This window comes from Portunus trituberculatus, chromosome 46, assembly GCF_017591435.1.
Source record: "Portunus trituberculatus isolate SZX2019 chromosome 46, ASM1759143v1, whole genome shotgun sequence".
NCBI classification, from domain to species: domain Eukaryota; kingdom Metazoa; phylum Arthropoda; class Malacostraca; order Decapoda; family Portunidae; genus Portunus; species Portunus trituberculatus.
The window spans coordinates 8,792,265-8,819,057 of NC_059300.1; the positions used below are offsets into that span (position 1 = coordinate 8,792,265).

The 26,793-nt window shown below is 35.1% G+C and overlaps 2 protein-coding genes across 2 annotated transcripts; one reads left to right on the forward strand and one right to left on the reverse strand.

Moving 5' to 3' along the window:
* Window positions 1-114: 114 nt before the first annotated feature.
* Window positions 115-14,847, reverse strand: LOC123520366 (transcription initiation factor TFIID subunit 2-like). Its single transcript, XM_045282614.1, is given in 25 exon segments — window positions 115-1,688; window positions 1,930-2,059; window positions 2,760-2,954; window positions 3,862-4,021; window positions 4,397-4,616; window positions 4,960-5,116; window positions 5,553-5,798; window positions 5,962-6,135; window positions 6,256-6,323; window positions 7,868-8,034; window positions 8,418-8,524; window positions 8,803-8,935; window positions 9,170-9,276; window positions 9,396-9,497; window positions 9,749-10,000; window positions 10,239-10,452; window positions 10,731-10,814; window positions 10,931-11,068; window positions 11,764-12,002; window positions 12,168-12,384; window positions 12,793-12,928; window positions 12,931-12,955; window positions 13,252-13,306; window positions 13,492-13,577; window positions 14,688-14,847. Coding segments are annotated over 24 exon segments (3,624 nt in total). The 5' UTR covers window positions 13,530-13,577; window positions 14,688-14,847; the 3' UTR covers window positions 115-1,428.
* Window positions 14,848-14,923: 76 nt separating this feature from the next.
* On the forward strand, window positions 14,924-25,213 carry LOC123520367 (thioredoxin domain-containing protein 15-like). The gene is made up of 7 exons (XM_045282615.1): window positions 14,924-15,210; window positions 16,756-17,369; window positions 17,932-18,012; window positions 18,315-18,485; window positions 18,829-19,031; window positions 19,340-19,514; window positions 20,273-25,213. Exons 1-7 carry the CDS (start codon window positions 15,198-15,200, stop codon window positions 20,447-20,449), a joined length of 1,434 nt encoding a protein of 477 aa, XP_045138550.1. The 5' UTR covers window positions 14,924-15,197; the 3' UTR covers window positions 20,450-25,213.
* The last annotated feature ends 1,580 nt before the right edge of the window (window positions 25,214-26,793 follow it).

The window sequence follows — 26,793 nt, forward strand, 5'->3', positions numbered from 1 at the left end:
ATAAGCTGGTAGTGATATCAAAACGAATGTCATGCAGTTTAAGATTTTGTTGGCATGTGGATGGATTAAGTACTCCAGGATCCACTTAATCCACAAAGGGCAAAGGAAACGTAATTTATTTTTAAAGTATCTATTATATAAATATTCAATATAAAAATGTTAGTCTAATCTCAACCATAATTTTTTTTATGAAAATTATACTCTGGATATATTATTTATTTTCACAATATGGAATTGCTGAAACCATTGAACATATTTCTCACTACTTCAACCCACACATCAGCTGTCTAAAACAGGTACTGTTTTATGTTCAACACATACTTGCTATTCTAAAATACATAGTAGGTTCAGTATTCTACATTGAGAATTTTCAATGAATACATGAATCATGAAATTTAATACTTTGTACATTTTATGTCAAACACATTTTTAATTAGAAAGATATTGAAAAGATCGGATCAAAATGACGTATACTATATGTTAAAGATTATGTTAAACTTTACATACATGTCTTGGCTGCCTGTTTCCATGGAAATCTTAGCTAACTATTATGCAACATTTCCATAAATCCTTTGACCAAAATAAAGGCCTTAGAATTTCATCAAAAGTTGTAGTAAAATCATAATTATCCCATTACCAACTTAGTCGGAACTCGTCTTTACTTGCAAGATGTTCTGGCCGCCAAGGTGTGTTAAAGAATTTTTTAATTAATTTCTCCATTGTGAGCTTAAAATATGAACATATTAAACAGTGAAAGATGATATCTGTTTACCAAATTTCAAATAAGAGTAAATTTTGGTAATTTTCTTTCCTCTCTCTTTCTATCCGAGTTAAATGAGATGATGATTATGATAAAGTGAATATTTGAGTGACTAATGCACTGGTGATTAATTTACATTTGCCATAATTAACTGAATTTTCTGGCAACTAATAGGCCAATTTTGAATTCTAACAATTACATCTTTTGCCTTCACACCAGTGGTTAAAGCATGAAAGAAAACTGGTCCCTAAGTGTCACCAACCAAATAGAAGGAACTTGTACTGAAATGACGGATATAAATTCAAGGCAACACAGTATTTCAGGTGGTTGAATACTTTCAAGGATCTTCTGTTAACTTCCTATAGTTTTTTGAGTATTATGAATTCATTAGCTATGTCAACTACAGCATAATGCATTAATACATGACTCTAATTTTGGGCAAAATTGTGCCGTTATTCAATAATGCAGAATAGCATTAGAAAATGTGTTCTATTCTGTGGGATCATGACTACAGTGAATAAAATTACATTTTTTCACACACTGTTACATTACAGAAATATTATTCTTGCAATGAGTTACTGCAATTTATTTACGGAGGGAAGAAAAAAACTGCAAGTAAATACTTTTGATTTGTTTGTGCCAAGTCACATCCGAACATAAACCTGGGCTCAGAAAGACATGTTGCTTGCCATGCTGTTGGAGACACTCCCTCCCATGCTGCCTGGGGAAGCAGGACTTGGAGGGTTAGAAGACCCTGAACTGAGATTTTCTTCTTGAATGAACTTGTCAAGTTTATCAAGCTTGTCCTTATGTTCATGTTTATGTTTCTTGTGTTTCTTATGTTTCTTATCCTTTTTCTTCTTTTTACTCTTGTGAGTTTTGCCGTGGGAATCTGCACTTCCAGTGCGGAAGAGGTCAGGTTCAAAAGCTGGTGGTAAAGAGTATAATATCAATTAATATTATCAGCTATTATACTACTGCAAATTGTAAAAGTTGCAAAAAATTACATTTATTTGTCATAAACTGATCTACGGCACCTTGTGTAACAACCATCTGATTCTTGTCAAAATCCATTTTGCTAACTGCTGCCTCACCATAATTTCTAGACAAAATTCATGAGGACAGGAAGCATAAGCTATGCACAGAAACACTGATAAAGAGAAAACTACCTGTTGGTGTTGCCTGCGCATCATGACTGTCACCAGGGAGAGATGTGGTGGACTCAGACATATCACCTTCAATGCTTGGAGTCACACTTGGAGTCTGATCAATAATTTCTTCAAAGACTTCTACCTCATCCTGAAACAAACAAAAAATATATCAGAAATCACCATCAAAAGCAACGAAATATAAATAATAAGGCATTTTCTCAATCTAAACCAGACTGAGATCCTCCTTAAAGGAAAGAAAGTGCCTGAAACAAGGTGTTGTGTGTTGTCTAATGGAGTAGAAATACAGGCAAGATGGTGGCCAAGTAGTCAGTGTATGAATGAACTTGCTTGTGTAAGTTAAACTTCTATCCTTTGACCATGTCTTGAGGCTTGAGACCAATAGGCAGTTCTAAAAGACACTATGACCTTACACCATTTGAGATTCCACACTAACCATACAAGGGTTCAGTAACAAAAGCAAGACATAAAAGAAAATGAATAAAAAAAAATATTCCTTCACTTCATTTTTTTTTAATTCCTCTAATGATGTGCAAAAATTACAATGGCAATGTTTTAGCATGGCCACAAAATATGAAGCCAGGTTCCTCCTTATACTTCAAGAAAATTGATGAAGTAGAATTTGTTTTTATTAACATATTGATTATAAAATAGATAGATATAAGATGAAATCAGCTTGAATCTTCTTTGATCATTATCAATATCGTTATCATAATCTTCTAGCCGAGATAATTAGAAAATAATCTTTATCAAGGGACCAAACAAATATGTAAATTCATTAAAAACTTCAGTCTTTTCCATGGGATTCTTACCTTTATTGCTGGTCTCACCTTTATTCTTGGCTTCACATCTTCCACACAGACAACCTCTACAGGCATTTCAGGAATTTCATGTTTCATTTCAATGTCAGGACCAAATGAATCTTCAAGAGGAGGAGGAGGAGGAGGTGGAGGAGGTGGAGGGGGAGGTGGAGGAGGCTCCTTCTTTATAACTGGAGGATTATTTTCTTCTTCCTTGATCTGAATCTGGAAAGTGAAAATCAGAGTATTTAACTATCTCTTCATTAGTGAATTACTCAAAACTTGTCTATTTATATACAAGGCCAACATTCCTGCACACACACACACACACACACACACACACACACACACACACACACACACACACACACACACACACACACACACACACACACACACACACACACACACACACACACACACACACACACACACACATGCTCTCTCTCTCTCTCTCTCTCTCTCTCAACTTGCTTGCTCAGTAATGTTGTCCCTGGCAGTCATCTGACAGATGAAGATTCATGCTGTGTTCAAGATGTTGAGGATATAATATATTCATGATCATACTTGTATAAGACTGAGTTGTGTAAGCATATCTAGATCTGTCTCAATAGCAGAGATGGACAAAAGAGCTGATTTACTTTTGCTACACTGCAACAGACCAAGCCTCTTTGGTCCTTCTATTCTGATTTGCTCATTGAACTAAATACAGACAAACCTCCTGAAGCCATGTCTAATCAACTTTCAGTTCAGCCCTACTATATGCATTAGATCCTTCCTACTCCACACATTTCTACATATAAAGCTCTTCACATTTTTACCCACCCCAATCATAGTCTTTCCGTTAGCTCTGCAAACCCTGAGAAAACAACTATAATCTTTAAATACAATACTAATTAAAACAAGGACTTTTCATATGAAGGATGGACCAAAGAGAGAAAGAGAATAATTAGGTATATATATATATATATATATATATATATATATATATATATATATATATATATATATATATATATATATATATATATATATATATATATATATATATATATATATATATATATATATATATATATATATATATATATATATATATATATATATTACAGACAGAGATAGAGCAACTTACTGTTGGTGGTGGCTGGATAGGAGGATGAGGTGGCTTACGAAGATTAAGAACAAGTGCAGGTTCAGAGGCAGGAATGCAGGCAGGCCTACGGCGTCCATACATGGCATAGTACAGATCCATCACAGCACAACGCACTCTTGAGTCACATGCTTGTCCAGAACTGGAGAGAGAGAGAGAGAGAGAGAGAGAGAGAGAGAGAGAGAGAGAGAGAGAGAGAGAGAGAGAGAGAGAGAGAGAGAGAGAGAGAGAGAGAGAGAGAGAGAGAGAGAGAGAGACCTTATACATACTATATAAATTTCACATCTCAGCAAATAAAAAAGAAACTCTGATGCAGAAGAACAAAATCTTTCACTGACGCAGAATGGAAAGTATCTCATAAAGTAAAATACGTTTAATTTCAACAGTACTTATACTAACCATTATTTTGAAATGGATGCTCTAATATGCAGTTTTATTGTGGTATTTCAGGACTTAATATTACAGAGTATGATTATACATAACTTGTCACAAATTTCCTATTCAGTTTTGCACTTACTTCATTATACTCCATAAGCGCTCCACAAGGTGTTCATTATCCAGCTTGTGGCTCTGGCCCATTATAAAAGGAGGATTCTTGGCCAGACAGACAAGAGTAAGGTAGCGAATACGAGGAACAGGATCTGACTCTGCCAGAGTCAATAAATAATCCATATCCTCTCGGTTCCCATCATTAGACAGTATGTCCACAAGCTGTTTCACCGCTGACACTCGAACATCTGTAGGAAAGAATTAATTGTATCTGCTTTGAAAAGTTCCTCCTACGTATATAAGAAAGCTTTTTTCTAGGAATAAAATTATTTTGAGAAAACATAGCTGCTAATGTATATTTTGAGCTTTATTTCCTATACACACAAGTTCACTTATTTGTATCTCTGATATGTCATTTTCTTCTAAGGACATGGTCACGCACTTATTATATCTACGTTATCTTTACATCTAACTCCTTAGTCCTCTCTCTCTTTCTCTCTCTCTCTCTCTCTCCACTGCTAAGGCATTAGGTTTTCTCTCAAGGATTCCAGTAAGGTGGCTCTATTAGTGCACTGTGCTCCTGTCTCTTACCTATGTACTGTGGGTAGGCAGCATAAGCCTTGAAGATATCAGATTTTGTTGGCAGGTGACCATTCTTCTGCAGGACACGGATAGCATGCAGACATGAGGCTGTCACTGTGTACTTGTAGCATGGCAGTTGTTTCTCAAGGTTCAGATACCTTGTCACCTGAGGATTGAGTAATTACTTTCTTATGAGATATCAACTTACTGATGAGGAAATGAAAATTCCCTACAATGTATTTCACCCCACAATGAGAGAAAGCATGATATCCTATCTCAAGTATCCTTTTGTCTATTTCTGCCTTGTATTGATATATGGTGATACTAGAAGAAACTAAGAATGGAATTTGGATTTTTGTAACCAAGGCCTCAATCACAAACCGTATTAATATCCATCAATAGTCAAAGCTACCAGACATATGCCCTAAAATCTACACAATAGTCATGTACTTTTTTTAAAAAGTAATAATAGAAAAATAATAAATTAATTAAGTCTTTTTACTTGCAATAAAAAATAGTTAACCACTTCTGGATTATCTTGCGAGTTACTTTCTCTGTTATCATTAAACCATAATTCACACATTTATTGAAACATCACATGCCTCAGTCAGAATTCTTCTTGTATTATCATTAAGAGTATCAGAAGTGATTGTGGCTGGATCATGTTGCACAGGAGCTGAAGAGATGGCTGCAGCAAGGGCCTCTACTAATGCTGCTCTGTAGTAGTTATCAGAGTAGCGGTTCTTAGAATTGTCACTATACTTAAAGAGATCCATCAGGAAACCAAGCACCTCAGGTGGGCAGGACTTGTGGGTGTTACGTAGGCCAGCCATGGCAACTGGTAATGTCTGTAGATAATTGAACATGCAAATAAATATTTATTTACTAGAATGATAAATAAATAAATTTAATTAGTAGAATGTATGCCTCCATTTAATTTGAGGTTTTGGGAGTTAAAAAAATAAGTGTTGCCATTATATGTGATCAGATATTAGAAAAGTTATGGCAAACCTTCAGAATATAGTAATTTTGGAGGCTTGTGAAGTCATGTTGTCTAATTATGTTTGGACATGAGAAGGATCCAAACATTTTCCTGAAGATCTGCATCATGGCAGGAGGACCATTCCAATTTGCCACCATGGCATTGGCCACTTGTGTCAGGCAGCGGGCTGCTCTGCACCGAATCTGAGTAAGGTTTGGAAGATTCTTTATTATTATGAGGACTGATATTATAAATCATCAAGGCAACATATCCAGATATATGCATTATACACTTAAAATAAGACTAAAGTTAAGAAGACTAACCTTGTAGAAGCACTGCTCATTTTCTAGAACTGCATTAAGTGTATTTCGCATTTCTGTTGTGACTGCACCTGAAAAAAAAAGAAAAAAAAAAATTGAGTGCACCTTTGTAGTATGAAAGAATTATCTGTAGCTTTAAGCATGCAAGCTTTTTTATAAGATGAAATTTAGATAAGTCTAATTTTGAGACTAATATTTACCATCACCAACACTATTCCTGCAATCACATGTAAGCATATGCCTAGTAAGTATATTTGAAGCTGTGGTAAAGTACAAGTGATGGTAAAGTCAGAAAACACAATTCATAACAAGTAGCTATCTATGAGAAGGATGCATACAATGTATACTTCTATTAAGACCTGTAATCTTCACTAGCCACATCAAATTAATATGGATATTAAAAATTTATTAATTTCATTATAAGCAGGAAGTGGAAAACATAACATTTTGTGGAGTCTGTGTAAGATTTATAAACAAACTTCATAACTCATAACACAAATATTTCATATTCGTATGCTTCACTACTTCGACTTTCATGATGTTTGCTGGTAACAAAGCCAATGGTAAATTTGTTGCTGAGGACACACACACACACACACACACACACACACACACACACACACACACAGTTTGAGTGAGGAAGTGGTGTCAGCAAAGATTGTACATAGTTTTAAAGAAAAATTAGATAAGTGTAGATATGGAGACGGGACCACACGAGCATAAAGCCCAGGCCCAGTAAAACTACAACTAGGTAAATACAACTAGGTAAATACACACACACACACACACACACACACACACACACACACACACACACACACACACACACACACACACACACTGGAAAAACACAACTAATATAGTTGGGGAAACATATGAGTTACTAAGAAAAATTAAATGAGCATTTACCTACATAGGAGATGATAAAAAATTAATAGAATAAATTATCCAACCTAAACTAGAACATGCTGCACTTATATGGTCACCACATAATAAAAGGATATAAGGAAGATAGAAAGGATTAAAAAAGCCGCCACTAAATTGGTTCCAAGTTTGAGAAACTTAACCTATGACGATAGATTAAAAAGATTAAAACTTCCAACATTGCAACAGAGGAGAGAAAGAGGAGACCTAATTGCTATATACAGGGCATGGAAGGGGATTGGCCAAGTTGACAAAGAAGACTTCATGGTAAGGGACTGAAGACATACAAGGGAGGGCAGCATGAAATTGAAAAAAGACTGCATGTAGAAGAGACATTACGAAATATAGTTTCCAAATAAAAGCATAGAAATATGGAACGATTTGGATGAAACAGTGGTTCAAGCAAGGAAAGTTTATGACTTTACGACTAAGCTGGACAACTATAAATATAGAGACAGGACAGCATGAGCATAGCTCAATAGCATAATTATGTAAATACAAACACACACACATTGATATCCTGTTGAAGTTATTCCCAAAGAGAAGCAGTTAATCTTATTTCATGTATCTATTTATTTCATTTTCTTTTTTGGGAGGCAGATGAGCAGGTTAATTCTCCTTAATTATTTCATATTAGTATTTTTCCATCGTATAATATGAAGAACATCTGAAAGCAAGTGTGTATCTGTACCTTGTCTAGCTAACCGGTGAAGAGCATTGATGGCTTCCGTTTGAGCAGTCACATCCCTTTCATGCCTCAACTGGTACTGCCACTGGTTGTCTGGCTGCTCCACCTCCACAGCTCTCATCATCGTCATGTCCGGGTCCAGACGCAGCCACAACACAGGAGAGTCTGCACTGTAAGTTAAATGTATGTACAAACAAACTATAATGTTATGGATTTGTAGTAATGTGACTATTTTTTTCTTTTACTTTATCTAAGTAAGTTTTGTACATAATTGAGAGACGGAAGGACTTTTACAGTTAATCAATTCATAAGCACCAATGTTTTAAGTTTAAAAGTTATTTTCTCTCTTTTTCGAACCACATTCTTCTTTATATGCACCAATTTGTGATCATTTGGTCCGGAATGATGCTGACAAATTCTCATAATCTCTATTACTAATTTGAAGGATTTGAAGAAATGAGAAAATGAACTAAAAAATGCATGAGTAATCTCAAAAATAGTCTTCCAATAAATGAATAAAAATCTAATAATTTCTAATAACTTGTGCACTTACTCCAGGTGACTGAGGTCCATGTCAACTTCTTCTCCAGTACACAGAGGGATCTTTTTCTTCTTGTTTCGGCGAGATTTTGAATGACATACAATTTCTTTCTTTGAGACCTTGAAGGAAAAACAAATCCAATATTATTCTTTAACTTTCAGGATTTATGATTGGTTACATTACAATTATCTTCTGAAGGTTTTATTTCAAAAGCATGTAACCCACAGATGATACCATCCAATCTTTATCAATCTAAGTTTTTTTATCAAGGCTGTAGAAAATAATTTAATACATATCTTTTTCATTACATCAAACTCTAACTTCTATTTTCTTGAGCAAAATAAATGCTTGCTATAAGAATACAAATATTCATGCACGAAGAAGGAGTAATTTCTACCTGGTGTTCAATTTGGAGTGTATGTTTGAAGGTGCCATCAAGCTCCTGTATCCACACAACAAGGGGTCCTACATAGCGGCGGATCCCAAGCTCACCAATGTAGCCTTGTTCTATGGTCATCTCAACGATGTTCCTGCAGTGAAGCAAATGTGCTTACATGTTTATATTCTTAAAATGAATCCAGCCCATATCATACAACATAAGTATATAAAGTAATTATTACAGCTATTGCTTCATATAAATTAGACTAATTTATCCTAACTGACAATTACCTAGATCCATAAAGTACAAGAACTTATCAGTTAAATGTTACATCCAAGCAAGAGAGAAATAAAAGGGGAAATATCTCAAAATTTCCTCACATTACCTTTTACGATTAAAAAGGAACTTCATGTTGAACTTGGCATGTCCACCCTGACGCACCCACTGGTCACAGAACACAGTAATGTCTTTTCCAGTCACAGTGAAGATTGCCTAAAGAAGAAACAAAACATGAGACAAGACATTATGATTCCAGAAAGGGACTTGGACATCTTTTAATCAACAGTACATTCAGATGCATTAAATTCACACTTTACATTATGCATCTCTACCTTTGTAAATGTTTCTGTCGATATGAGCATGTGAGACCAACCAGCAGGATGACCCTTGTTAGCCACTGCAATCAGTGCCAAAGATAGGTGCTTGTTGAATACCTGCAAAAAGAAACCATTAATTGAAAGTCACTTATAGAATACATTGCTGTTTTGCTTAAGCTTTTTATAATTTATCTAATTATTTTTGTAAAATAATTTTCTGTGCTTTACCTTGTTTGACTGATAAATATAGATAAACACCTTGCATTTTCATCTTCAAGAATTAATGATATTCACTTGAACAATTATACAATGAAGTTTGATGTAAACATTTTCTAGTATCTTCAACATTTCTTGACAAAATTACTAACCTGCATCATTAACTCTTGTCCAATACGAAATTCTAACATTCGTATTACCAGATGAGCTTTCTTGTAATACACACTGATATAATGAGGTGAGCATGCATGTGGGTTCTTGACAGAGAAGTAAAAGGTATCCTTATTGCTACTGTTTGTGGAGGATGGAACATTTGGTCCATTCTGAGGCTCATTTGGTGAGGAGCTTGGATCAAGAACAATACCACCAAAACGTTCCTCATATTCTATGATCTCTTGTAATTCCTGAGAGAGAGAGAGAGAGAGAGAGAGAGAGAGAGAGAGAGAGAGAGAGAGAGAGAGAGAGAGAGAGAGAGAGAGAGAGAGAGAGAGAGAGAGAGAGAGAGAGAGAGAGAGAGAGAGAGAGAGAGAGAGAGAGATAATGTTTATTTATTTAATCTTTTACATCAGATATGAATGCAGTGTAACTATGTAGTTATTTAATCACCAAAAATGCAACAAGTCATCAGAAACAAATACTTACACTATGTATCCAATCCTTGTATTCATTGAACCCAAAATGCTTCTTGACATATAGACTCATGAGATAGTGAGCAATGCCGGTAGTGAGCCAGGCATCAGACCAGGCTTGGCGGGAAAGAAAACACCCAAAGAACTGCTGAGCTACACAGAGTGCCATAGTTTTCCTTGTTTGATACACTTGATCAATAATCCTGTTACTGCACAGAAGATTCACACTGAAATGATCAATAAAACATAAGTAATGAAGATGAAGAAAGGAGTAAAGATGTATGGCAGCAAACACTGATCAAGAACTGGATGTGTGTGTGTGTGTGTGTGTGTGTGTGTGTGTGTGTGTGTGTGTGTGTGTGTGTGTGTGTAGGAACACTTGCTAAAACTGCTATTCATGAGATGTGGTACACAGAAGATTTATAACAAAAAATCATAGGGTTGTTTAACTCTAACTACAAGACAATACAAAGTTAATCAAATACATAAAAGGAATGGCACCTACTCAAGAATGCTCATGGTGGCATATGAATGTAGGTCACTGTAGGCTTCATCGACATACACTTGCTTGTAGCATGAATATGGATACCTGGAAAAAAATGCAATTTCTTGAACCTTAACATTTCCTTGTCAGAAAATAATCAAATTGTTCTCAGAGTTGCTCAACAGGTAAGATGCATAACATCAGTTTGCTATGAAACAAACCTTGTGGAAAGAAGCTCCTCATAAAACTCAAATCCTTCATGTAGGAATTTACTTGTCACCTTCATCAAGGGAAGCAGTTGAGGAAGACAAAAGTGTGTGATTTCATTCATAAAGGGATCCACATAGATCTCAAAGGGCCTGCAAAATATAAAAAAAGATGATGAGTGTCTAAAATAACATGTTATTTAGTGATGAATTTGGTAGTTATTGCTTAATATACATTTTCAAAGGCAACAGACCAGGCAACAAAGTTCATAAAATTAAATAAAAACAGACATGAATTCAGTTGGGAACACCTTTTAATTACTAGATGAATCACAGTAATTTATAATGGGGATGCTGGAAATTATATTTATATATATATATATATATATATATATATATATATATATATATATATATATATATATATATATATATATATATATATATATATATATATATATATATATATATATATATATATATATATATATATATATATATATATATATATATATATATATATATATATATATATATATATATATATATATATATATATATATATATATATATATATATATATATATATATATATATATATATATATATATATATATATATATATATATATATATATATATATATATATATATATATATATATATATATATATATATATATATATATATATATATATATATATATATATATATATATATATATATATATATATATATATATATATATATATATATATATATATAATTTTAGACATGCAACTATTGATTGGTCTGAGATAATGGGATGAAATTTGTGCTTGTAACAACTACCAATCTACAGTAGCTCACCCCACAGCTAATGCAATATTTGGTGCACACGTTGGAGTAGTGAGGCAATAATGAAATGTCTTCCTCCTCATATCCTGGGTATACACTACTTCCACCAAGTCTCCACAGCTCACAGCAGTCATAAAATCATCCACAGTGAATTCCAGGCGCCAGGTGCACACCTCACTCCATGTGTCAATACATGGAAACCATAACCGAGCACTGTTCTCATGGCCATAGGTGAAGAGATGTGCAGCTTTCTGGAGGCAGAAAGTGTGTGTGTGCGTGCATAAAACAATCAATCACCTACAGTATATATAATCAAAGAAATTTTAAAATCTTAAATCATCCACACTTCCCATCCAAATATATAATCACAACTAAAATCTGGATGCTTAATTAGAAATACTAGTTCAAGTACCTACCTCTCCTAGTGTTCCTTCAGTGCTTGGAACAACAAAATGTAGACCAGACTGAGGCTTTTCCAAGGAAAACTCGACTCCAACCCTGAGAGGCTTGCCTTCCTGTATCATGTGCTGAGCTTCTGACGGTACAATTATCACCAATTCACCTCTTCCTATTTCTGGATCCACAGAGAAAGCCCCAGTTGTTTGGCTCTTGTTGAAGTATTCTAGATTTCTCCTGTAACAATGAAAGATTTAATCTGAATAAGCTAACCAATACAGGCTTCAATTATTATTTCTATATGGCACATAACTTAAGGTATTACACTTAGTTATTTTTTCTATTTTACAATGTATGAACATTGAACCAATGAGAGTGTGCAAAATTATGTGAACATTACATAAACAATATATTCAAAATTGTTTATAGATCAAGACCATATGTTCAATATCATATATTTTTAAAATCAAAGCTAAAATTCACAGTAAAATTCTAATTCTGAAAAAAATAAATAAATAAACACTTTTATTTAAATAGGTAGTTGTTCTACCTAGCAGTCAGTTTGAAGGCATTCAATGAATTAGGTATGGAGAGATTAATAGTCATAGTGCAATTTCTTATAAAAGAGGCGAGAAAACCACTTACTGCTTTGACTCTTGTGGACATACTTCCAGGAAGGGATCAAAATACTGGAACTGCACCTCCAGGGAATCATTTAGAGTAACACGATATACACAGCATTGCTTGCAGTTCAGCCAGATGTAGCGAAAACTGTCTTTTGAGGAATTAGTGTGAGTTCTGTAAAACCCTGTAAAGAATATGGTGCTTAGGAAAGAATTCAAATATACATACACAAGGAGTGATCATGTTCTATCTATAAGAAGGGCAGAGAAACACAACAAAAACATGTAAGGGAAATAGGTGAATGAGGAATGAAAAAATTAATAACTAAAATAAATTAATTAATTATTACAGCCACTGTGAAGACTATAACTAAAGAGAAAAGGGAATTCAGTATGAATACATTTTCCTATATAATTTATAAAGAATAAAATTGTGTTTGCCATATAACTACCAAAACTGATAGGGAATTATTCTACTTACAATCACAGTCTGTCTTGTGAAGTTGATTCCTGTTAAACTCAGAATCTGGTGAGATGTGCTGAAAGAAAAATTTCTAACTTAGCTCATTATATTCATCTAGATTTCAAGTAATTGTGTAAATCAAACAGGTATACTAATAAAAGTCAAATGATTACTAATAGATATGGGTCCTTATTTATAAAATGATACATCTATATAGGTATGTTTTCAGTATGAATATTATATAATTGGAATACTTATAATTTGTATGATTTCTGAAAATCTCTGTCTTTCTTCATGATGGTGGATGATGGATTATTCTGTTCCTCTTCAGCTACATATCAGTTCTGGAAAATAATTAGCATGATTTTGTGAATATGTGGTCACAATAGTGCAAGACAAAGTGATTGTTAATTATCTATAATAAGTACTGAGCTATTAAATGTCATCAATTTACCACCTGAATTATGCAATGTGAGCCAGGTAATGGTGGTGATTCTTGGTACAATTACCAGGTCTTGATTAGGCTAGGCGTCACTTTACAAAAGCAACATTGCTCTAGATCAGTGTTTCTCAAACTTTTTTGAGTGGTTGTATTTTGCACATTTCAACCCTTTGCAACCCATAATAAAGAAAATAGAATGTACAGTGGTATATAAACTATCTTTTACTTTATTTTTTATGTCTTTGCAAGCCATCAAAATCTATCTTGCAACCCATGGTTAGAGAACCGCTGTTCTAGATCATAAACAACAATGCACAAGTTTTGCCAATAAATATACATAAAATTTTTTGTAGGTACTATACTACAAAAACTCAGTATAACTTTTAGTACATTGCAATGAGTTTAAAGAAATAAATATATACTAAGGACTAAATAATCTAACTAATTTCACACCAGTGACAAGGGGACGTTCCCAAGTCGTAATTGTCACCTGGTTCAGTTGACATAATTGATACTAACAAAATTCCTCTACTGAGCATTGAACAACTAGAGAAAGAAAATATATGCTGGACAAATCTGCCTACATTACCAACCACTAAGATGGTTTTTGTAGTTTTTGTACTTTCCTATAAGATTCTGACGGCTGGAAACTGCAGCGATGACTGATAAGGAAAGAAAGGTCCGTACTCAGAAATGCTTTCCTCTTTCTCCGCGACTATTTTCCAAGGCTACAGAGATGATTTGCGGTGTTTTCAAAAGTATTTCTACAGTTAATTATATAGAAATCTTGTCAATCTGTCTCTGGAACTGTGAAAACACCTTAAAAACCTTGTGTAAACTTATAGAAAGCCTTATGAAATAGTGGAGGTGAAGCACAGAAGTGTTTGAGAATCCGAGCCTTTGAAAACCTCTCCTAATGGTAAGAAAATCCCTTTGGCCCATCAAAATACCCCCTTAGCAAAGGTAACACACTGCTATGCTTTGCCGGCCGGTAAACAAACACACCATTTACCTCCATACATCACTGTAGCAAAACCCTCACGTCTAACAACACACCCTGAGCATCCTTCACTTGCACACACGAGAAGGAGGATGTTCTGTCAATCAAATCTTGTGTGGCGTGTGTTCGTTTAGCGTGAGGCGTCCTGCCGTCCACACTCACCACAGTTCTGCCAAAATATAAACAAACAGTTGCCAGTGTTATCCTGTGCTTATTATTATTTTTCTTTATTGCCTGTTTATCTTTTTCCTCCTTTGTAATGTGTGTGTTTATATATTTTTTCGTGATTATTAATGCGTTGGGTTACTGATTCGTGGGTGATTTGATTTTTGCATTGTTTTATGTACAGATTCGGCTTCGGTTTGTGGACTGTGACTGAGCGAAGCCAAAGGAACATTTCACCTGTGTACGGTGAACTGGAGGTTGGCCATCACTATTCACTATTCACCACCACAGGCTGACACAGGGAGGCAGGGCATCGCTGTGGATTTAGCGCGAGGGAACCCCAAGACATGAGAAGCCATGCTGCAAACAAGTACTGTATTACCAAATGTTGTGTGTGTTCAGAATGAGAGCTTTAGCTTAGGCAAATGAGTTTTTCGGGTTTATGATGACATTTATTCCGATGCAGTTCGCGAGTTGATAGTTTTTCTTTACATTTATATCAGTAAATCATACAACAGCTGCTATTTGTGTTTTCCATTGCTACTTCTTTCCAATATAAGCAAACCACCGTAAGGTGTCAACTCACCTGGTTGGGGTTATGGGAAAAGTAATTGCAAAATGGGTTAACTTCAAAAGTCTATGGAGATAAAAAATCCCCAAAGTAGAAAAATAGTCAGTTTGCAGTTTCACCTAACCATTGAATCTATGATGTGACTCATGTTTTTCTGGTGAGAATTGTAGTGAATTGATTGCTGGTATATATATGATTTCCGTCGCAAATGTATGTTTTTTTAAGTTATGACTTTTTCAACTCCAACTTATGCCTGCCTCCCATTCCAAACGATCTTGGGAACGTGTGGAGATTTGTGATTTTTGTGTGGGGGGAGCATTAAATCGAGTTATGTACGTTACAAAATAGGTTGGAATTCAACAAAATCACATAAAAATCTCTGAAATTACTTTGATAATGGAGGCAGCGGTGGCGAGCATCACTCTGTTATTGCTGAGTAGTATTGTCAATGATTCACTACGTTTTTGGCTGTATCTACTACATTTAATGAAAACCCTAAAGACTAACTAACCAAACCCAACATTGTAACAAAGCCAGAGTGGCGCAGGTCCTTCAAGCCCCTCAAGGGTTCCTAAATAAACCCTTACATTTAGACCTTCCTGCCATGGGGGCTGTACAGTGCACATCCTAGACCCCATCAAGAGTTACTAACCAAGCCCAACATTATTACTTCCTAGAAGATCTTGTAATGCTTTTTTTTGGACAACTTTTAGTTTTTTCCCCAACCAATGACTTTTTGACGTGCATTGAATTGAAGTTATAATATTGGGTTTGGTTAGTAACTCTTGGAGAGGATCCAGATGTTATGTCAAGGGACAGCCTTTGCAATGGATCCAAATCCTGGGGTAGCAAATCATTGGTAATGCTGCTTAACAATAACATAGTAATGGTTTTCTCAATCGTGACCGCCATTGCCAACATCAAAGTATTTTCAGAGATTTTTGTTGTAATTTTTTTTATTTCTGACGTGTTTTGCAATGCACATTACTCAATTTAATGCTCTACCCATCCAAAAACCCCAGTTCCCCACAGTTCCTAAGATTATAGGCAATGAGAGGTAGGCAAGTTGGCATTGAAAAATGTCATAACTTGAAAAATATTAATTTGTGGTGAAAATTATATATGCCATAAATAAATTCACTACATATCTCACCAGAAGAACATAAGCCACATCAGAGATTCCATGGTTGGGTGAAACTGCAAATTGATAAAAAAAAAAAATACTCCTTTTTTTGGAAACCCCCTTAAAATATTAAACAAACAGCGAATATCAGACACACACAACCTCACTGGGGTTTGATTAACACGTTCTTTTGATATGTATATGTTTTTTTTTTTTTTCAGGAACCTTTATTCTACTATTAGTGTGCATCACTGGAGCAAAATCATGGCAGGACAGTATAGAAATAGCAGATGAGCATGTTGCTGAAAACACAGAATGCCTGAAGAATAAAGGTGCAGAGAAATACCTTGATGACGGTGAGACATCATGTAAGAAATCAGCTGTGGTAAGTGAAGAAGGGGAATGTTCTGCTGTAGATGGTGCAGGTCAAGATGAAGCAGATTGTGGCACCTTCACGGATGAGGAGGATGACCAGAGTGCCTTGCTGATGTTAGAACAAGAGGACCAGGAATTTGCTGCAGAAGATAATGCTGCTCCTGAAGAATGTCCTCAGCAAACCTCAGAGAAGGATACATGTGAATCAGTAGATAGCTCTCAAGATTTACCTAAAGAAGATCATGATGATGAGCTTACCAATGAATCAGGTGATGTGAAACTTGAATCTTTTGTTCAAAATGACACACTGCCTCAACCTACAGAGAGTGATGAGATTACTGTGCACAGAAGCAATGATGATATAGCAAGAACTGATGAAAGTACTATTGAGGAATCAAAAAAGGAACTAGAATCCGAACATGAAAATATTCCTCTGAGAGATATTCTACTGAAACTTAAGGTATGTATCTTTGCATGATGGCATGAGTGTACTTATAGTTACAATAAGAAATCACTGGAAAATTAAATTAGCATTTTCAATACTGTGTAAATGGCAGTGTAATATTTTTTATCAGACAATGTTCTCAATATGAGTAATTTCCAAGCTTATGAAGTATGAATACCTTTGTGTCAGTGTATTGTATGTTGAGGTAATGTTTTTTTTTCTATTTGATTAGTGTCATCTTTAATCTGATAAAGAGAAACTCACCAGAATCTAGAATCCCAGCCTATCTTCAACATACATTAATGTATAGATTTATGTACAACAAGATACTAATATTTAGTGCTGGTGAAATGTGTATATTGGCTTGTTTATTTTGAATTATTGAAATGAAATAACATGAGTCACTGAGGATAATGCCTCATGTTTAATGATTTTACATATGTAATAGTTACAACAGTAGAGATACTACATCTCTCTCTCTCTCTCTCTCTCTCTCTCTCTCTCTCTCTCTCTCTCTCTCTCTCTCTCTCTCTCTCTCTCTCTCTCTCTCTCTCTCTCTCTCTCTCTCTCTCTGCAGCCAGAAGGTTTGACAGATGATGAGGAGGAGCAGTCATCTGACTACTCAGTGTCAGAATCCAATATGGAGGATGAATCTGAGGTTTGTGCTGCATAGTAGACATATTTGTCTAATTTGTTGATCTATTTTTCATGTATTAATTGAAAAGGTGTTAGAGATTTCATCATTTCACAAAAGTTACCTTGTCTGAAACTAAGAGACAGTTCTAGTACAGTGTTCTAGGATAATTTTCATATATGTCATTCTTAATTAGCATTCACACATCTTGATACCAATCTGGGTGGAGGATATTAACCATTATTTTGGCAACAAGCGATATTTTGCAGACTGTTGTGTGTTTTTATAGCAACGTTTAGAAATTTACAGTATTTTCATGCCCTTAGGTTGAAGAAGAAGCTCTTGTCTCATCTGGTTCCCAAGAGAAACAGGAACAGAATCTTGACAGCAATGGAACAAAAGGCTCAACTGATAGCAATGGTGCCAACAGTTCTGGTGGAAGCAAAAAGGCAGTGTGCTCTGAAGTCAATGCAACAGATGCCATTGATGATGTAGAGGTAAGGACAAGGAATCTCAGACATTGCACATATGATTTCACCTCTGATAATGAGATACGTAGTTTATTTTAGCTTTAGAGTGGGTTATTGTTATTTTAGGCACATGTCTGTCAGTCCTTTTTATTCTTATGGTTATATTAAATTGCAGCCACTTTTTTCTTCAATATATATATATATATATATATATATATATATATATATATATATATATATATATATATATATATATATATATATATATATATATATATATATATATATATATATATATATATATATATATATATATATATATATATATATGCCATCATGTTTGCAATATTAATTTAAGTCCTTTTTTCAGGTGATCAATGCCACTACACTGTTGAAATTGCTGCAGGTGGATCCCAATGTGACCAGCAGGTCATCCTCTGGTCCCTGCTATCTCATTTATTTCTTCAGCCCCTACTGTCCATTTTCCATCATGGGTTCCCCTTATGTCAATGCTCTTGCTCGCTCTGTGCCAAACATTCCTGTGTTCGGCCTGGATAGTATAGAGCACCATAGGTGAGTGTGAATATAAAGTAGGTACAAGTCTTGCAGCAGTTACTGAATGGACATTGAAGTTGCTTGGGAAAACAGCTTATTGTTCTGTACTCCATGTTATAAATTGATCTTTTATAAGTTTTTTTGATGACCAACCTCTAATTACATTATTTGAATTTTATATTCAAGGTAAAAAATTGCAATTTTGCCTTATTTCATACATTTTGGTATATATTTGTATTATGCTTTTATTTGTGTCATTGATTTAAATTCATCCATATATTTTCTTTGTGTATTGTAATGATTTCACTGTGTTTCTTGTTCTGTAGTGTTAATGCTCGTTATGGAGTGATGGGAACCCCAACACTGCTGCTTTTCCATAATGGGAATGGAGTTGGCAGGTACAATGCTTCAGAATACTCAGTGGCACAGCTCATGTCCTTCATCAAGCACTATACTGATCAAGAATTGACAGACATCAATGTCACTTCTTCAGATTTTAGGGTGAGTCTCTCTCTCTCTCTCTCTCTCTCTCTCTCTCTCTCTCTCTCTCTCTCTCTCTCTCTCTCTCTCTCTCTCTCTCTCTCTCTCTCTCTCTCTCTCTCTCTCTCAATTTTGCATGTTGAAATGAGCCCTCTGTTGATTTATACTGCTTAGTTGCAGATCCTGCATAGGATTTTAATCAAACATTTCAAAGTTACATACTGTAATTCTATATCCTCATGGATTTTGAGTGTAATATTATGGTTATGGGGTTCTGATATGACAAATAAAGATTTAAAAACAAAGTATAAATGTTCAAGCTAAAACTGGGAAAATTTGTATTTTTACAGAAATAAAACTAGATTATGTATAATCTTATTGTTATACTCTTCTGTCAGATCTATGCAGACTGCCCTATTATTTCCAGACTTGTAAGGCTTTATTATATATATCCTGATTTCAACATATCTAATTAGGATTTTGTCATTATAGAATAATATACAATATCTGATTTAATTTATTAATATATATGGCAGTAGATGTCTAGTCAGGAAATCAGTATTTTCTCCATGGAATACCAAAACAGATTAGAATACTGTTAAAACACAACAAAAATATAGATTTTTCATCACTATGTGACCTTTGTCGTAACTGTCATGTCATATATTGACTGTTAATCTTATACATAATATATTTAGTTGATAATTTTGGAAAGTAATCTGTAGCAGCATTAATAATACATAATGGGTATGTAATAGTTTACTTTTCCATTTTTTCAGGCTAAATTACCATCTCAGCTGGCAGAAGCAAGACCCTATGCACTCTGGGCTGCATGGATCTTCCTTCTAAGTTTTGCCTCATGGCTGTTTCTGACCTCAGAGCTGTGTGCCAGACTGACAGAAGCAATTCTTAACAACTGGAGGGAGGCAGAGGCTCAAAATGACCATCAGGACTGATGAAGTCTTTTAGTAATCTAGGTCAGTCAGGGCAGATCTAGTCAGCAGGAAACTGTTGAGGAACAGTTTCAAAGAATGGTTATGTGAATGAAGACTATTTTGTCACAGCTATCTCACTGGTAGAACAAGAAATCATTTGATATACTAGATGGACAGGTAGAGAAACAAATATACCAGTAGATACAAGAGGATGATCTTTAATGAAATAGGTAAAATGATTGAGTCAGTAAATTGTTCGGAGCAACTGGAGACTCCTGTTTTGAGTACAATCATTTTGATGAGAGGAAGAGCTATTGGAGACATTTCTATCAAAATCACTTTTTAAGTGATGAAGGGGGTAGCTAATGAAATAGACAAATAGTGACTAGTGTTTTTAGAAACTATCAACAAGGCTATGGAGGACCCAGTTGGCAGAAGCCAGTAACATCTGACAAGTGAGGTTTTGACATAATAATAATGGAATGCCAGAGCTGGAAAAGATAGAGACTTTCCTGTTTCCTGAAGTACATAAGGAATCAGAGTATGTATGACAGGTAATACCAGAATTATATCACATTTTCATACATGACTAGAAAATGTGTTACTGTGTATTTTTTGTGTGTTTTGTGCACTGTAACTTGAAACACTTGCACAACTATGAAATATAGTTATGGACTTTCTTGTTCTGATAGTATTAAATTCTTATATCCAGGTCCATCTTTGATGTGATGGTTGATAATTACCAGAACACAAAACATCACATTGATGAGCAGTATTAGAAAAAAATATATTTGCTAAACATTGTAATGAAATTCATAATGGAAAGTAAGATGTTGAATATGTTGAGATCCTCACAAATTATTTGCAAATAGCATATATAATAAGGAAAACTTAGAAAGACTGGTTTCAGATTGGATAAGTTTTGCCATGGCATTTCATTAGAGATAACATATTTCCTGTGTAAGAATGAAATGACGTACTACTGGATGTCTGTTATTATGGCCTCACAGGCACTCTTGACAGCAAATGCCGGTTCTATTCTGTCTTTACTCAGCCTTTCTCTATGGTTTACTCTGGACACCAGACACAGCAGCCTCTACTCAGGTCAGCTTTCTCTAGACTATATCCTATAGCCTTGCATTGGACAAATACACATTACTCCAGGCAACTCATAGGCTGTAACCATCAGAAGCCATAAGGTTGCTATCCCTGCCTCAAGACACAGAAGAAATACAAGTCCAAAACTCGCTCCCACTGCTGAAAAGGACTCAGCAGTCATGTGCTTGGAAGGACAAGTAGAAAAAATTAATGCCATACAATTTTGCACAATATTCTATGGACAGCCACCTTCAAGACAACAGCCACCGACTGTCTTCAGAATGTCACCCCACTCAGAACTGTGTTAAGTTCATTTCAAATCTCTCCAAAGACTTAGAAGTTAGTGGGTCAAGAGAGAAGAGACCACCGAACACAAAGCAGCATTTTACAACAAAAACACACAAAACAATAACAGCAAGAACAGCCAGTAACATTCATGTAACTAAAAGGAACACAAGACAAGAAAATCAGCTTGACTCAAGCAATGGAACAACTCCAGATAGGACTCCACTGAGCCTGGTCAGACAAGGGATGCCAACCAATCAAAAAATTTGAGGCTTGAGAACAGCATACTTAGTGTACTTAGGTCCCCTATAATGGCCCAAAACAATATTCTAAACCAAGATATATAACTAATACCTGGCCCTTTATCTAACATAAATAACATGGACACACTAAATATAACCATTTCCTCTTGTCCTGACAATGAATCATCTGTTGAACTTGTAGTGCAAGCCTAGAACTAGGAGCCAAGTGCAGTGGAGCATTCACATAGTACCCATCTGACCATTGCTGTGGAGAAGCTGGCTGAAAGACGACCCCCCTCACAGGAGGCACACAGCTTTCACACTCTCCCATCTCAAAATGTCTGAACTTCACAAAATCATTCTAAGGAATTTGTGAGTTGCTATCACAACAAGAAAAAATTTTTTTTAGAAAAGATGAACACTGTTTACTACAAAAAGATTGCAGTAAAAATGTATATAGTATATAATACACATCTAAAGTTCACTGCTGCTTGTCTTCTCAACCCTGATGCAGGTGACACACACAATAAATCAATTTCCTGTAACAGTCATTTGAGTTTTTGTCATGAGATAATAGATTGTTGCACAAGTAATCTTTGCTCAGTGTGTGTGTGTGTGTGTTTGTGTGTGTGTGTGTGTGTGTGTGTGTGTGTGTGTGTGTGTGTGTGTGTGTGTGTGTGTGTGTGTGTGTGTGTGTGTGTGTGTGTGTGTGTGTGTGTACATGCATTGGAGGGGAGCGGGGGAGGCACTATGTCTGTTATCCACCTTCTGAGGGGTGTCAGTCCATATATTATATAAATAGAAAAAGGAAATGGATAATCTTATGTAGAACAACAGTCCAAAAGCGTCCTGACAAATTCTAGGTGTTACAGTTCAGAATGGAGGTTAAAAACTTTTATGAAATGTATATTGTGGAAATTAGTTGGCTGCTAAGAATTAGAACAATATTTGATTGGTATTTGCAGTATTGGAGATGACAGTTCTTACATGTAGGAATGAAATGAACAACTAAATATTTGGCATTTGAGTTTTGTGGTGAGATAATAGTGTTGCATTGCTGATCCTTGTTCACCATTGAAAAATGGAGGTGCATGCATGATTATGTAGAAGTGAGTGAAAAATTCCAGTGCAAATGAAGATTTTGGTTGAGACAATGCCTTGAATGAATATTATTTGTTATATGTATATAGATATGTAGTTTATGATGGTGATTGAAATGTAAGCAAAGGATGGGGAGAATTGAAGCATGTTGTGAAAACTTGGAAAGTACATGTTATCTGTTTTCAGATGATCTGTATATAAAGATAAAGATCACATGTGAATATGGTCTGCTTACCATATGACTATATGTTTAGTTAATTTTTTTTCTCAAAGACTTAATGTTTAGAGAGAAGTTACAATTTATGTAAACATATTTTGGGGAAATTGTTGTAGCACAGAAATGGAAATTACTATGAATGAAATGCTGAAAGAATAATATCATAAATGTAATTTGGAAAGGAGGGTAGTGAGGGAATTACAGATTTGTTCTACATAATGAAGTAAATGTATTAAATAATTGTAAAGGAAAAGAAAGAAGTGACTGAGATATGCTAAGACTTAAGTGTCTGCAGAACAAGTGGAGGTTCTTCTGTTATGTCCACCCCTTCATATCACAAGGGACAGGCTTCAGATTTTAATGATTTAATGCAAGTGTAAAAGTTGATTGACCCACATATAGAATGTTCATGATTCAGAAGTATTTTTGATAGTTGCAAATAGTGAATGACATTATGTATATTCACTTTACTATACAGTGCTGTCCATGATGAGAGTCTTTATCAACACACCAAACTAGTATACCCCTTTGAAAGAAGGTAGCTAAGAGGTTGATGTACATATACTCACAGTGACATCTTTATATCTTAGTCTTTATGGGACAGCAGACCAATTCAATCTGACTACTTTGTGTGAAGGTCAGTTGTGTACCAGTATATCAGAATCTTTCTGAATTGGCCCATCAGTAACCTACCATTTTTAAACTGTGCAGATGTTTCAATAAGGTATGTCCTACAGTCACAAACATTAATTTACCACTGGCTTAAAACTAAGAAAATAGAGACCAATACTTTTATGATATACAATACATATAGTGTCCTGCCATATTCATTTGGTGCCTCTGTTGTAATAAGACATATTTGAGAAAGTAATATGGAAAGCATAAATATAACTGTTATCTGTCCATCTTTATGACTGTGCTAATGCTTGTGTCTGGAAATTTTATCAAGAAAAGTCTCTATTTATTTTCTATATCACTCATCATTGCATATTTAATCTTCACTTTCTCAACTTTCACCTCTCAAATATATCTAATTCTTCACTCTGAAAGTTTGTACAGGTAATCCTCCCACACATGCATCATTTATTCTTAATTCTTGTGCATTCTCATCATTCCATTGAAACCTATTTTCCCTTAAGTTATCAAACAGGCTCAGGATAGTCTGTTCTACCAACACTATTGTCTTATAATACATTGCTTTGCTGTATTAGACTCATGAAACATTCACTTGTACATAGATTTTCATATTTTCATTATTCATTCAATTCCTTTTCTGTTTCAGTCCATTGTGTGTATTAGTGTCGAAATGCTATTTATGATATCTATAAAAATAGTAATGCTTTTCTTGCTTTGTTTTATGAATTTTCTTTATGTTTATTGTTATTGTTTTGATATACAAGTAATTTACTAACCTAATGCAGCTTCTCTTCGTATGCTTCTATGCATATATGGAATCAAGTCAGGATGTGTATTTTCAGCATATTTCACATTGCTTTTTAATTGCATTCTTCAAGTTGTAATGTAGAATCATGCCACTCTATTTTTTTTCTCTCATATTGTTGTCTTTTGCAATACAGGTTTGCTGCAAGTTTATATATATTGATCTTTTTCTATGAGAATATTTCTTACTTTCAAGTTCATGTACATATTATGATTACCTGTGAGTTGTGCACTTTACTTTCTCCACATCTAGATAGATAAGTTACATCTAAGCTGATCACCATGTCTAAAAAATGCAGAAAATTATCAAAATATCTAATATGTGTTGAAAAGAGCACAAATAGCAAAGAAACTGGACTTATTGCTTATCAATAAATCAGACTTATGTCTGAATAAACTAGACCTACTTTTTCAATCAACCTGACTCATGTTCTTTTAGATCTGTCTTGTGTATCACAAGTAATTCCCATCAAATGAGTTTGTTTTATGAAAATGAACTGCTCATATTTCTAGATATCTGAATTTTCCCAAATATTGAAAATGAAGTGCTCACTGTATTTGCAAGATCGTATAAATATGATACATGCCGTGATCCATGGTATATCAAAGTGCTCATGTATCAAAATACATATTATCAGTCTGCATGGATGTGATTATTTGTTACACGTTCATAACTATTTCCAGAATTCATGGCACACTCAAGACAGGAGACTCAACAGTGCCACGTTCCTCTTTGTCGTCCTTTGCGTTGCATTACGTCATGATACATACCGACTTGCCTTGAGTCTACCACTGGCACTGACCGAGGAATATTGTTACCCAAGGAATTGACTTACCACAATGACAGGTAATGTACCAAAACAAGTATATGTAGATAGCAATTATGTTACGTAATTCATTGTTACGATCCAAATACAGTTTCTCAAACCGCTGCAGCCGAAGGTCCGTATTCAGAAACGCTTTGCTCTCTTATAACATTTTTTTTTCAAGTCATTGGCTGGATTATCTAGGATGTTTCCTAGGTAGGGTTGCCACCTGTCCCTTAAAATACGGAACCGTTCCGTATTGAAGCGTGAAATGCTGCGTTCCGTATTGAACCAATACGGAACGCCATTTGTTCCGTATTTGCCTGTATGAATAGTCAAGCAAATGAAATAAATTAATAAGTCATCGGGACCAAATATTGAAACAAATACAAAACCAGTTCACAAAAATATATGAGTTTGTTAAGGGTTTGTCGTGCCGCCCGTGCGTTACGTGAACAGTACACGTAATATCTCGCTCCGCCTCCACGGCAGTACTTCCATTTTAGGGTAAAATACCCTAAACTAGAGTAATTGGACCCTTCTTAGGGTAGTGTTTAGGGTAATGCATAAACTAGGGTAATTTTAGGATAATCTGCCGCCCTATGGATAGGTGTGCTTGGAATGGTGCCAATCTGCTGGCAGGCTGGTTTTCTTTCATGCTCGATTCATGTACACAATCATCCCCGTGACTTGTACCATCCCTTCACCTCCCCCCAACCCCATCTCCTTTCTCCCCAGTCTCCACTCACCCGTCTACTACGCGTACACGTTTTGGACCTTCGGACGGTTAGTCTAACTGTTCGAAGGTCCAGAATGTGTGTGTGTTTTGGGGGTTGGGGGGGGGAGCAATATTCAAACATATGTATGATAAGAGTGCAACTTCGACAATCTAGGGTAAAACACTCGAATCTAGGGTAAAATCGACAATAATCTAGGGTAAGATTTCATCAACTCATGGAAGCACTGCTCCACGGTCCATCACGAACGGCTCAGTCTAGAAATGAGTGGGGCGGAGAACACTGCAGCTGTGCTGTGCCATGCCTATGTCTCATCCCTGTTAGGTACTGAACATGGCTACGTCTGCAGGATCTGTACACTTGGAAAATGTATAAGTAATGGCTATATTTATGATCCATTCATATTCCAGGTAGCTACTGTTTTCTCCAAATGAGTTTT